Raw genomic sequence first — 14493 nt, 5'->3', positions numbered from 1 at the left:
AAAGAATCAGAATCTGGCATTAATATTGATAACAAGGAGCTCCACTGTTATGTTAAACTAGATAATTTTTATAGGACTATAAACCTACATTCTGCAGGGCCTAGGCCAACTACTATGTATTGCGGTAAGAGAGAAACTTCCCTCGGAGGCAGGTTATAAAAAATTTGATGCTGTGGTTTTCTGTACCTTCTAATGAAGCATCTGTCTTGCATTTTCTGATGTACCAAATGGTGGTCAGAGAGATGCGCTAACCTGGTGTAGTAGCTCTAAATAATTAGTCATCAAATGTTGGTAATAATAAACACATTAAAATTAACCAGACATACTTTTCACTGCATTTCAAGGCCACATTAATACTAATATTATTTCCAAGTCAAACCTCTCCCTTTCTGGAAAGCTGGGCCGCTGCACACACAACTGAGATGGTATTAGGTATTTGGTAATAACCAAAATTTCAGTGTTGTACCTACATCAACTGCCTCCCCCACTCCATGTCTACTCATCTTCCCCACAAACAGGACAGAAGCACTGAACAAAGCTCCAAAGCCCACACTGCCTCATGGCACTCAGTGGGAAAAGGAAGGGAGGTAGAGGAACAAACGGATGGAAGGGGTACAATTTGTGGGGAAAGGGTTTGGATCTTTTTCATTTGCTTCTTACCGTATTACCTGGGCAGCATGACAATTAATTTTTCATGAATGGCACTCTTTGTTTGCAATTTTCACAATTAAAACCCAACAGAAAGGACTGTAGCTGTTTAAATCACATACCGATTCCATTCACAACAGGCGAATCGTTATTAACTTCCAACACGCCCGGCAAATCGTGTTCTCCTTCGTGGTCATTTAAATCCAAGTTTTGCTGTTGTGAGCCATTCCCAAAATGTCTAGAGTCCTTCTCGTGACCAGCATCTCCATTCTGTAGGCCACTATGAGGCTTTTTCAATGGCATGATCTGTAAACCACTGGGGGTAGTTCGGTAAGTCACAGTTTTAGCAGCCCTGTCGCCAGCTGATGCTGGCTTTGCTGTATAACCTCTTTTTTGTTTTTGAAGAGATGGGTTAATCCTCTTTCTTTTATGTGCTGAGCCTTTAGACTTCCCAGATTCAGAAGGTCTGTGCGGTATTTTCTCAACAGATGATCCTCGGCTTTCTCGTAAAAATTTTGGTGTGCTGGCCTGTTTCCCATGTTTTGATCGCTTTTCCCTAGTCACGTGCAGTCCATTGAACTCATCAATAAATTCCTCGCAATGCAATAGGTGATGCTCAGGTTCCCAGGTGTCTTCATTGCTTCCATAGCCTTTCCACCTGATAAGATATTCCCATTTGCCCTTTTTGTTTTTCCTTTTGTCTACGATTCTCTCCACCTGGCAGAAGAAGGGAAAAGATCATGAGTTGTCTGAAAGGAAAATAATTCAAGTTCTAAAAGAAAAAATAAATATTTCAGAGCCTGATCCTCATTTTCACCCCAGACACTTTATGTAAAGGGGTTGGAGTAAAGATGAGGGTCAGGGACCTCATGCATGTTTCTTTACATATTAAATGAAATTGCACTGGACACGGAGTATCCCTTGAGCAGGTTACCCAAAAAACTTGCAAAAATCGGATGGAAAAAAGAAATCTTCATTTTGGCACCCACCTACTCCCACATCAGATGTCAGCAGACCATGGCTGATTATAGATGTGGATCTAGCTGGTTTCTGCATATGCTACCCGATACTCCTTTTATGCACCAGTGTTACATATGTCCATTTGTTAGACAGAGCTGCTGGTATCAGAGGGATGTAGCAGTCCCATTTGGTGTCTTAATAGCAAGGTCATTTCCAGGTACTCACCCATTTTTCCTCTTGGAGAAATCTTCATTGTAATAACATACAATAGTGTTTTCTAAGTATGGCCATATCTAATGCTGGAAACTGCGACAGCCTTCCTCTAAGCCGATACGAGGCTGAGGAGCAGTAAAGAACGTATGCTGTCACTGAAACACATGTCTGAAGTGAGACCCCCGCCAGCCCTCTTCATATGAAAGAGAGAAATATGGTGTCTTTTCCTGTACTTCCTATTTACTGAGCACTCAGGTCTGCAGACATGGTCTGCTGTCTGTTGCTTTACCTGTTTTACCTTTTCTATTTCATCTCTGAAAGAAGATGACCAATTAGAACAAAATGTGTGGTAATCCTACAAACTGAGGGGTAGTGTTCAATTTTGCGTGTGCCATCTTGCACAAACTCATAGTCTTCTAGGAGGTTATGCTGATATTTTGCACCCACCGAAGTGGATGTGAACTTACCCGCTCACTTTTTACTGATCTGTCCTGCAGTGCATAGGCTGACGCTAACAAAGTGATTTGCATTTGACACCAAACTTAATTCGCGTTTGCAGATGTTTGCAGTCGGTAGCAATACTATTAACTAACAATGATAAAGGCAGTTAGTGTGATAATTTGTATTGGTCTCTTGAAGTGAAAAGCCTGTCACAAACTGGGACACTTGCCTTCTCACACAAAAAAAATCTTAAATATCTGCTTGACAGTTGTCCCAAATTTCTGTTCTGAAATATTTACTATTAATTCCTTAACAGACCCTGTTAAAATTTCTAAGTGAAGTCTTATTGTACATGCAAATACAGAACTGTTTGCACAATTACTTTTTTGGCATGCATAAAATTGATGCACTTATTGTATCAGCTGCAGGAATGATGAAACATTGCTGACCAGCATGCTTGTCATTCTTGGCCACAGACGAGGTCCTCCTTGAAGTTTATGCCAAACTGACCATATTCATAATGAATAATAACTCATAATATAATCAGCTTGCTGCTCCTACCTGGCTCCTTCAGTGATGTTTTAGTTTAAAATTTTAGACATCACATTTACTTATGTAATTGGGTCTATGAAACCACTGAAGGTGCTGAGCAGCATGAAGAAGATGGGGTGTAAAAAAAGGGATGCTTCTATTAACACATGGTTTTAATGAGCAATTATGGGAAAAAGGATATGGATTTAAGAGTAGGACTTTTCAAGGAATTAAAATCCTTGTGCCAGATACAGAAGTTCATGTAGGCTCCTACCTTCTATTTCGGTGCCTAAAATTGATGGGCATTTAGATGCCTGAATATCTTTTTGGATCTGGGTCCGTTTGCTTATCTTTAGATTTGAAGCTATGAAAATGTAATCTGTTTTAATTAATTGTAATTATGATTAGCATCCTAGGATCCTGAAGAAATACACTTAAAAACAAAAATAAGTACCTGAGAGTTAACCAAATTACAATTTCAATGCAGTGCTTGTAATCAGAAATTAAGGACCGCTTTTCTAAAATTGAATAAAACGTGGTGGGTGTTCAGTGCTTCTGTGGATTAGTTATGAATCAAAGTTCACATACTTCTATTTGTTCCCAGACCAGAAGTACATTAAGGTAGACCAAGAGCACATATTGGTAAATAGGTTAAAATACCTACAAAATAATTCCATGCCCATAAGAGAAGACTTTTACCAGCAGCATCTGCTGGGCTATGCCTGTAACCTGCAAGCCATGCTCACCAAGAGAATGGAAAGTACTGGAGTGGGACAGCTGAAACTACCTGCCACTTCATTCTGATTGCTTGTGCCTGCAAGACAAAACCCTGGTGCGCCTGAGTTTATCTTCCACCTGCAAGCGATGAGTTAACTATTGTTTAATTCCTTACCTATGCAGACAGAGGTAGTGAGTTAGCATACCTGCTGGTTAAAAAAAAGCCCAAGGTAGAAGTTAATGGTGGAGACTATGCATGGAGTAAGTTTCTGCCTCTATCCCGTTCTAAGTTGTCCAGGCATTAAGGCAGGGGCACGCAAAATATGGCCCGTGTACCACATCTTGCCCACCAGGCAATTTCATCTGGCCCACAGGCACTCACCAGTTAATTGTACCCTGCTTGTTCCCACCTTCATGCGCAGAAGGGTCCGGCCCAGCCAGCACACAGCTTCCGGGCAGGGCTGTTGCTGCCACTGCTGCAGCTGCTGGGGGACCTGCTTGATCTGGGCAGCAGGTAGGGAAGCAGTGGGGCGAGCTGTGGTGGGGGGGAGCTGCAGCTGGGCAGGGGAGTATGGAGCACGTGCCCAGGGGGGCAGTGGGGGTGTGGAGCTCGGGTGGGCAGGGTGTGGATGTGAGGGAGGGTGGGGAGGTGTGGGACTCTCCCTCCACACACTCCCCCCAATGGTTCATAGCCCCTGCTGCTGGTGGCAGCAGCAACAGCAGGCAGGGGCCCTCGAGGCACTTGTGGCCTGCCCAGGCACTGCTGCCCAGCGCTGCACAGCTCCAGCCAGAGCTGCACATAGTGGCAAGGACTGCAGCCAGGCTGGCCTGCCTCTATTGTGTGGGGCTCCCTGCAGTGCACGGGTAGCTTCCCGCGCTTGCGCAAGCTCCGCACAATGGAGCTGGCAGCCTTCCACGTGCAGCTGCCGGGATTCTGCTGGAAGTGGCCGAGAGTCCTGCCTCCTGCTTCTGTGGTGGCAGGGAGCAGGGAAGGCCACTGGCTCCATTGTGCACGGCTTTCCCAAGTGGTGCGCAAGTGCTGGGAGCTGCACGTGCGCTGCGGGAAGCCACATGCAATAGAGGCGGGATGGCCTGGCTGTGCTCTTTGCCATCGTGTGAAGCTCTGGCCGGAGCTGTGTGCTGCCAGGCAGCAGTGCCTGGGTGGGCCATGAGAGCCCCAAAGGCCCGCTACCTCCTGCTGCTGCCACTGTTGGCAGGGGCTGTACGCCGTGGGGGAGTGTGTGGGGGGGTCCCGACAGCTCCCCCCCACGTGCCACAAACTCCACACACCCACACCCTTCCCTCACAACCCCCCCACATATACATACACCCTGTAACATACCCTATAACCCTCCCACACGTACAAAGCCCACACACCACCATACACCCCCCAACGACACCCCACACAATATACAAGAGTAAGACTTTATTTTTGAGCTATTTTGCAATCATCTCTATATGTATTACGCGAACATAGATCATGACAAAAATATTTTTTGTAATAAAATTCAAGTATGTTATAGTAGGTGTTTGACTTCTAGTATATGATTTGGTTTCTGATTCAGGTGGCAACCCCCCTTCCAAAATGAGTACTTGCAGGGGCAAGGGGTAGGACTTCTGGTGGCAAAGATAAGGGGTTAGGGGCAGGACTTCTGGTCCCAAGATGGTGACCAGGTGGTGTAGCACCTATGAAGGAGTGGTGTTGTCGAGGGGTGGTGCTACCCCTGTGGCCCTCGACAGCTCACCAAAACTCATTAAGTGACTCTCCAGCTGAAATAATTGCCCACCCTGCATTAAGGCAAAGCCGACATCAGTGGTTGGTTTTCAAATTAAGGACCACGTTACTCCTGGTGCCACCCAACTGGCTGACTGTGAACGAGTTTTGGAATACCTGGTGCAGACCACCTTGGCATGATGAAACTGCTGCCCAGCTTCCCTTCATCAAGCAGTGTGATGCTGAGCGTGTCAGTGCACTTTGCAGATGCCATGCTCAAGAGACGCCACGCTTCTGTTTATTTTGCCTTTTCACACAGTCTTCAGAGGCTCACAGCAGACCATCCTGCAGTCTCCTGGCTGTGATCTCTCCCCTTTAATCCAACGGGATGTGGATAGATGCTCCAGAGAAGAATTCACAACATACACCTACAGATCTGGAGGCTCCACAACAGCTACCATTCAGAATGACGTGCATCTCCTTGGAGAGGGACTCAGAAGCTTAGAAACTGGCTCCTCAAATGATCTCTAAGCAAAGATCGTCCCTGCCCAAACAGCTTCTGCATCTGGCCCTGGTACTGACTCCTCAAAAGCTTGTTGTTGAAAAGGAGCAAGGCATCAGTAGGGACAAGCTTCCCAAAATACTAACACGCATATATATATTACATACACTAGCAATTAAAATAATAGTGTGTGTAATATACATAAATATATATTGGTATATATTATACCTAGAAATTACTAGGAAAAACACAGTCTGCATGCCCCCTTTTAACTGTCATTATTCCTGCTATTTGGCTTCAAGTCTAGATATGATCCAGAAAAGCACTCACTGCTCTGGTGAATTAATTCTGCCTGTGAACTAGGGAAATGCATCCACAGAACTTTTGCTGGATCTGTCCAAGATACCTAATCCTATTGGTCATCAAACACTGCAAACCCATCCCAGTGTGGATTACTGGACAGATCTTAAGATGTCATGAAGCTGAGAGAATTGTGATGGGAAACACATTACTTGATAAGTAATTGATGGAAGTTACTTAGTAATTGATGGAAGTTACTCATCGTGGTGTCCTGTGACCAGTGGGGTCCCCCAGGGCTCTGTCCTTGGACCCATACTGTTCAACTTCTTCATTAACGATGTGGACACTGGAGTCAGAAGCGGACTGGCCAAGTTCGCCGATGACACCAAATTTTGGGGCAAAGCATCCACGCCAGAAGACAGGCGGGTGATCCAGGCTGACCTGGACAGGCTCAGCAAGTGGGCGGATGAGAATCTGATGGTGTTCAACGCCGATAAATGCAAGGTTCTCCACCTTGGGAAAAAAACCCCGCAGCATCCTTATAGGCTCGGCAGTGCTATGTTGGTTAGCACTATGGAAGAAAGAGACTTGGGGGTCATCATTGACCACAAGAAGAACATGAGCCTGCTATGCGATGCTGCGGCTAGTAAAGCGACCAAAACACTGGCTTGCATCCATAGATGCTTCTCAAGCAAATCCCGGGACGTCATTCTCCCCCTGTACTCGGCCTTAGTGAGGCCACAGCTGGAGTACTGCGTCCAGTTTTGGGCTCCACAATTCAAAAAGGATGTGGAGAAGCTTGAGAGAGTCCAGAGAAGAGCCACGCGCATGATCGGGGTCAGGGAAGCAGACCCTACGATGACAGGCTGAGAGCCCTGGGGCTCTTTAGCCTGGATAAGCGCAGGCTCAGGGGTGATCTGATGGCCACCTACAAGTTTATCAGGGGTGATCACCACTATCTAGGGGAACGTTTGTTCACCAGAGCGCCCCAAGGGATGACGAGGACGAATGGTCACAAACTACTACAAGATCGTTTCAGGCTGGACATAAGGAAGAATTTCTTTACTGTCCGAGCCCCCAAGGTCTGGAACAGCCTGCCACCGGAGGTTGTTCAAGCGCCTTCATTGAACACCTTCAAGATGAAACTGGATGCTTATCTTGCTGGGATCCTATGACCCCAGCTGACGTCCTGCCCTTTGGGCGGGGGGCTGGACTCGATGATCTTCCGAGGTCCCTTCCAGCCCTAATGTCTATGAAATCTATGATTTCTCTTCCATCAGCACCAGCTTCCCATTGGACACGATGTCCTATTCAGAGTCTCTGTCTTGATATATAAAGCTCTTTATCAAGGTGACTCTTTCTGAGCGAGCACCTCCGCTATGACCTACAGCAGTGGAGGACAAACTTTTTGGCAAGCGTGCCACAACCTAGCCCTACACCCTCCAAGTGCGGCTCCGATCTTCTTTCCCTGCCTGATCTGCTGTTCTGCTTTCTGCTTCCTGCCCTATCTGTTGCTGTCCTGTCTGCCCCCTTCCCAATCTGCTCCATGCCACACAAAGGGTTCCTTGTGCAACAAGGGGCACGCATGTCACAGGTAGGCAACTCCTGTCATAGATTCACAGATTCATAGATGTTAGGGTCGGAAGGGACCTCAATAGATCATCGAGTCCGACCCCCTGCTTAGGCAGGAAAGAGTGCTGGGTTTAGATGACCCCAGCTAGATGCCTATCTAACCCCTTCTTGAAGACCCCCAGGGTAGGGGAGAGCACCACCTCCCTTGGGAGCCCATTTCAGACTTTGGCCACTCTAACTGTGAAGAAGTTCTTCCTAATGTCCAGTCTAAATCTGCTCTCTGCTAGCTTATGGCCATGATTTCTTGTAACCCCCGGGGGCGCCTTGGTAATAAAACCTCACCAATTCCCTTCTGTGCCCCCGTGATGAACTTATAGGCAGCCACAAGGTCGCCTCTCAACCTTCTCTTGCGGAGGCTGAAGAGGTCCAGGTGCTCTAGTCTCTCCTCATAGGGCTTGGCCTGCAAGCCCTTAACCGTACGAGTGGCCCTTCTCTGGACCCTCTCCATGTTATCCACATCCCTCTTGAAGTGCAGCGCCCAAAATTGCACGCAGTACTCCAAATGCGGTCTGACCAGCGCCCAATAGAGGGGGAGTATCACCTCCTTGGTTCTGTTCGTCATGCATCTGCTGATGCATGATAAAGTGCCATTAGCTTTTCTGATGGCTTCGTCACACTGCCGACTCATGTTCATCTTGGAGTCCACTAGGACTCCAAGATCCCTTTCCGCTTCCGTGCCACCCAGCAGGTCATTCCCTAGGCAGTAGGTATGCTGGACATTTTTCCTCCCTAGGTGCAGCACTTTGCATTTCTCCTTGTTGAACTGCATTCTGTTGTTTTCTGCCCGCTTGTCCAACCTATCCAGGTCTGCTTGTAGTTGTTCCCTGCCCTCCAGTGTGTCCACTTCTCCCCACAGCTTTGTGTCATCCACAAACTTGGACAGAGTACACTTCACTCCCTCGTCCAAGTTGCTGATGAAGACATTGAAGAGTACCGGTCCAAGGACCGAGCCCTGCGGGACCCCACTGCCCACACCCTTCCAGGTCGATACCGACCCATCCACTACAACTCTCTGGGTGCGACCCTCTAGCCAATTCGCCACCCACCGGACTGTGCAGTCATCCAAGTCACAGCCTCTTAATTTGTTCACCAGTATGGTGTGGGATACCGTATCGAAGGCCTTCCTGAAGTCTAAGTAAATGATGTCAACCCCTACTCCTGCATCCAGGTGTTTTGTAACCTGGTCATAAAAAAAGAGTAGATTAATCAGGCATGATCTACCTGCTACAAACCTGTGCTGCTTTCCCCTCAGCATAATTTTTCCTTCCGGGCTCTCGCAAATGTGAGCCTTGATAATTTTTTCAAAGACTTTGCCAAGGATGGAGGTGAGACTGACTGGCCTATAGTTGCCTGGGTCCTCCTTCCTCCTCTTCTTGAAAATGGGGACCACATTCGCCATTTTCCAGTCCTCCAGGACCTGGCCCGTGCGCCATGTGTTCAAATATTCCTGCCAGCGGCTGTGCAATGACGTCAGCCAGTGCCTTCAATACCCTCGGATGGAGCTCACCCGGGCCTGCTGACTTAAACGCATCCAGTTCCTCCAAGTGACTCTGCACCTTCTCAGGGTCTACGCTTGGTAGTCTGGCGCCTTGCTGCTGCCTCTCTACAACCCCAGTGAGAGACTTGTCGTGCCCCTCACTTAGGAACACTGAGGCAAAGAACTCATTGAGGAGTTCAGCCTTGTCCCCCCTGTCCATTACCAATTGCTTCTGCTCATTTAGTAGGGGTCCTATTCCACCCTGGGCCTTCCTTTTACTCCCTATATATCTAAAAAACAATTTTTTGTTATCCTTTGCTTGGGTTGCCATCCTCAGCTGCATGGTAGCTTTGGCCTGTCTAACTGCGTCCGTACAAGCGTGAGCAGAGGAGGTATACTCCTCTTTAGTAATCTTTCCCTGTTTCCACTTTTTATATGCCCCCCTTTTAGTCCATAAGCTGCTCTGGATTTCTCTGGTCAGCCAAGGAAGTCTCTTGGCCCCTTTCCCCCTTTTTCCCTGCATCGGGATTGTCTTCCTCTGTGCCCGAAGGATCATTTCCTTAAGGCACAGCCACCCTTTCTGGGCTCTCATCTCTTCAAAACTCCTACTCTGCAGTGCGTCCTTGTCTAAACGCCTGAGTTCATTGAAATCAGCTTTCCTACAGTCTAGCACTTTCACCCTACTAGTTACCTTACCCACTCGGCGTCTTATGATGTATTCTATTATTTGGTGATCACTGTCCCCCAGATGGCTACTGATCTGTAGGTCCCCTACCATGTCATCCCTCGTTGCCAATACCAGGTCCAGTAAGGCATTCCCCCTAGTGGGATCGTGTACCTCCTGCGTCAGATGGAGGTCCTGTATGCAGGATAGGAACCTGCGTGAACGGTGGGACTTTGCTGTCTGCGTCTCCCAGCAGATGTCTGGGTAGTTTAGGTCCCCCATGACTACCGCCTCCCTAGTTTTTATGGTCTCCGAGAGCTGCCTCAGGAGCTTCAAATCTAGTTCCTCCCCTTGTTGTGGGGATCTGTAGCAGACCCCTACCACCAAATCCCTTTCTCCTTGACCTCCATGTAACCTAACCCACAATCCTTCTACTTTCTCCTCCTCCGATTCCGTTTTGATAAGGGTCGATGTATATCGCTCATTGACATAGACATTGACATTATTGTCCTACAATAACTGTGCTGCACCACGGGAGTGAACTATTGACCGACAGAGGAGGGACGCTGTAATGGACAGAAGCAAAATCTTTTACAGAAGCTGGACCAAAATCTGGCACTTACTCCCACAAGGAAGAAGAATGGCAAATGGTTGGGCATGAGTCTCATATTCAGCCCTCATTACACGGTATTGATTCAGATCGCAGTGCCATATTTAGTCATATTTCTCTTCAAAATGATTGGTTTTAATTTTTATTATGCCAGCTGAAAAATTGTCTCTTTATTATGCACCTACTTTAATAGAAGTAATAATCTTCTTGCATTTACTTTAAAAACTTTAAAAATTCATAAGTATTTTCCTTAATAAGAAAAAATTATTTGACTACTAATGATTAATGAAAATTACATTTTAGTTTCTCTCCTAGAATACACAATTTCTGGACAAGCATAGGAAAATCTTTGCACTTTCTCCATCTAATTATCCATTTTTTTCTCATCAGTTTTCTGTTTTATGGGCAACAAATACAATCTACTAGAAGCAGTTTTGAAAATCTTGGATTTGGCCTCTTGAATTTTCTATATTTGGTTTGGAAAACTGAGGGGCTATAGACAGAGTCACCAATTGTATCTGGATCAAAGGATAGGGGTATAAGTTGTTATAAATGCAACTGTTTTATCTGCACGATTCTGGAACCTCACCCATTATAACACAGCTTTATGCAGGCTCAAAGTTAGGATGCTTTAGCCAACCTGTGTTGCTACAGAATCGTACAGACATAACTGCTGATGCATGCTCCAGAATGGCAATTCTGTCCTTTTTTAAAATGATTAGGTGTGTTTGTCCATATACTGGATATTTTAATCTAGTAATTTTTAACTGCCCAGCACTATACTCTCTCTTATAAACCAAGTATGCTGTAGGAATACCATATTTAATAGAACATCAGAATTTTACACATGGCATTACCTTCCTTGACTCTACCATATGTATATAAGCTAATTCGGGATGAATTGAGGTGTTACTAAATATGTTTAAAGAGAACAAATGGAATGAAACCCTGACATCTGTGCAAATGCATTTTTAACACCACTTTCCAGCTTTCAAGTATGGATGATTTCTAAGCCTGGCTCTATCCCCAGCTACCCAAATCAGGAGGAAGTCATAAATGAGATGCCATACTTTTTGATTAAACATGCATATGGGCATACAGTATTAACTTCTCACTAAATCAAGAAATTATGGCACAGTAGAATTTCACAAGCAAAAATGTGAATGAAAAGAATTGTGCAAACCACTAGTGATTATATATGGAAATAACTGAAATTACACAAATCCATGTCTTTGAACTAGCCCTTAAACTTCTGCATCCAGGGTTTTCAGGCATTTCTACAGTATGAACTCCAGAAAAGATACCAATGCATGCAGAGAATAAAGCATACACATTGTGCTTATTTACAAAAAATAGTGTGTGGGAATCATAATAGTGGTCGATCAAATCTCAAAGAAAATATACAGTCAGTTCTTGGGGAAAAAAAAAATCCCAGCTAATTTCTGGTCAGTCACTTCAACAGAAATCAGTGTACAGGTGAAGCACGCTGTTCATGCCTCACAATTAGATCATGAGAACTATAAATCCTACATGAAATGCTTTACATTTCCAGCAAGACCACATGGAAGTCAGCCAGCCTGGCCCTGGAGATCAGTAACCTTTCCAGCAGGATGTGGTTTGAAGATGATATCTCTACATATAACTTCTCAAAACAAACAGGAAGCAGCACCTCTTTTTGTGGCCTGTATTTCTGTATGTAGATGGGCACGTTCAAAAAGTAATCTGGGATCCCCAAATACCCTCTGTCAATGTGCAGCATTAAGGCGCACAGTAAGTTCATGGCATGCACTAGGAAAACTGCCTTTTATTACTGGAAATTATAGGACTTGTGCTATTTTTATATACCTTCTTCATTTGGGGTCTTTGTCCTGCCCTGGGCTTCAGTGTGTTGTGAGTGATGGAAAGGGCATGTAAAGAATGTGCCAAGTAAAGAAAGAGAGCAAGATTTCTAAAGGAGATAGAGGTCATTTGATCCAACATGCCTGCCTTTTAAAAATTCATTATTGTCCTAACTTCCTACTGTTTTTTGCTTAGGCCACTGAGTTTTCCAGAAACAAATTTAAGTGTCAAATGTTTTGCTTCATTTGCCTTCCTTTTTGGTTTTTTCAGGTGTTTCTTATATTTCTATTTCATTTTACAACAAGTAAATTGTGAAAATGCCTGAATAATATATAACAAAAATACCGGGCCAGCTTTTCTGAAGTGCTCAGCCCTAGCAGTGCAAAAAGAAGGGAGTGCCTGGGTGCTGAGCCTCTGCTGAGGATCTGACCCATGCTACAAAAATCAGGGGAGATCCAGTGGGGCAGCTGAAAACTCACAGTAGTGAAGTCACACAATGAACTGGGAGAACAGAAGGAAAAACTAGCACCATAAATACATAAAAGGAAAGATGTACTTGTTCTAAACCACTCGCAGACAAGACATCCATTGACATCAGGGAAGAAGTTCAATGGACAACCTGGATGCTGAATAGGTGCTGCTGCATCCCATTCTCAGCTTGCTTCAAGATTTTACCAATTTCCAGCTCTCTAAAACTGCTCAAATGCCCATTAAATTTTCACCAACTTACCCACTTTCTTCCTGCTATCACATTGTAGGAAGCTATAGAGAAATTAACTCAGACTATAAAAGAGAAACGAGAACGTTTCAAGGCAGTCTTTGAAAATAACCTGAACTGTTTCCAAACGTGTGTTTTTTAGGAAGCAAGTAGTGGCAGCTACTTTGGGGTGAGGGGTTGCAGTCTGCCACTTCAATAATAATTGCAATAGGAAATGTAATCTCTCAGGACTGCAGGGTGACAGAGGGAATGGACACAGTTTTGTTTTACCTGGACCTCTGGCTCTGACATGAAGCGCAAGGGTTGGATGAATGCACGGTACAACACACACGCACCTACCGAAGAAGCACAGGATGGACCTGACGAGTACTGTAGCAAACTCCTGCTGTCCCTGCATGCCTACCTGCAGCTTTGATCTTCCTGCCCAACTAGATGGCAACAATATAGGAGATTCCTGCTATGTGATTTGATATTCCATTTTTGTACAGAGAGTTTTTGGCGATTTAGTTGGCTTTACATTAGCGATCAAGTGACTACAGTTTATTCTTATTCTAATGCAGATTTTTCATGCTCCTGGATCCGTGTTTTCGAGGCCTGGTGTTTTGCCTTTAAGTATACTGTACTCCTTTCTGCTAGTCCTATTTTTATAGTGTCTGACTGTATGAAAGAAACTGAAACAGAAACCTGACACTGTGTCAAACTAAGCAGTACACAGTTTACTCTTTTACGCGTGTGTCAGATTCTTTTAGTTTGCCTTGGCTGAAACCTGGACACAGACCTAGCCAGCTCCTCTTCATATCAACTTCTATAAAATGAAGCTTTAGCTCATGACCAGCGGCATATAAAAATACCTCCCCCAGAAAAAAAACCCACAAAACCCCAAACAAAAAAAACAACCCCTAAAAAACAACAAAACTAAGGAAGCTATACTCCTGCTCTACTCGGCATTGGTGAAACCACTTCAAGAAGGATGTGGAGAAGCTTCAGAGAGTCCAGAGAAGAGCCACTTGTGTGATTAGAGGCCAGAAGAGCAAGCCGTATGAGGAAAGGCTGCCAGATATGGGACTATTCATCCTGGAAAAGAGAAGCCTTTGGCGGGGGGGATTTGGTGGCAGCTTACAAAACTATCAGGGGAGAGCATCAGGGGCTAGGCCAACAACTATTCACCAAAGTGCCCCAGGGGAAAACCAGGAGCAATGGGCATAAACTCCTAGAAGAAGGTTTCAGACTGAATATAAGGAAAAACTTTTTCACAGTTCATGTGACCCGACTCTGGAATAGACTCCCAGCAGGGGTGGTGCAGGCACCTAGCCCGGAGATCTGCAAAAGGAGACTGGACCCTCATCTTTCTGGCGTTATTTGACCCCTGCAGTCCTTCCAGCCAGAGCAGGGGGGTTGGACCCGGTGATCTCATGAGGTCCCTTCCAGCTCTAAACTTTGGTGACTCCGTAAACTCACCCAGTGGACTAGAGTTTCAGCCTTTTCATCCTGGCTCACATCTCATGCCGCCTGCTGGCACTGTTGGAA

General features: G+C 45.5%; 1 protein-coding gene across 1 annotated transcript in view; it reads right to left on the bottom strand.

Moving 5' to 3' along the window:
• The window catches only part of CDYL2 (chromodomain Y like 2), an 88492-nt gene that overhangs the window by 31277 nt on the left and 42722 nt on the right, over positions 1 to 14493 (bottom strand). Inside the window, exon 2 of the mRNA XM_059713894.1 lies at positions 771 to 1365. Coding sequence (XP_059569877.1) covers positions 771 to 1365 — 595 coding nt within the window. The remainder of the gene's footprint in view (positions 1 to 770; positions 1366 to 14493) is intronic.

The sequence above is a fragment of the Alligator mississippiensis genome, chromosome 10, assembly GCF_030867095.1.
Source record: "Alligator mississippiensis isolate rAllMis1 chromosome 10, rAllMis1, whole genome shotgun sequence".
NCBI lineage: Eukaryota > Metazoa > Chordata > Crocodylia > Alligatoridae > Alligator > Alligator mississippiensis.
Note: the sequence above shows the minus strand (reverse complement) of the source record. Positions and strands in the feature narration are given on the sequence as shown.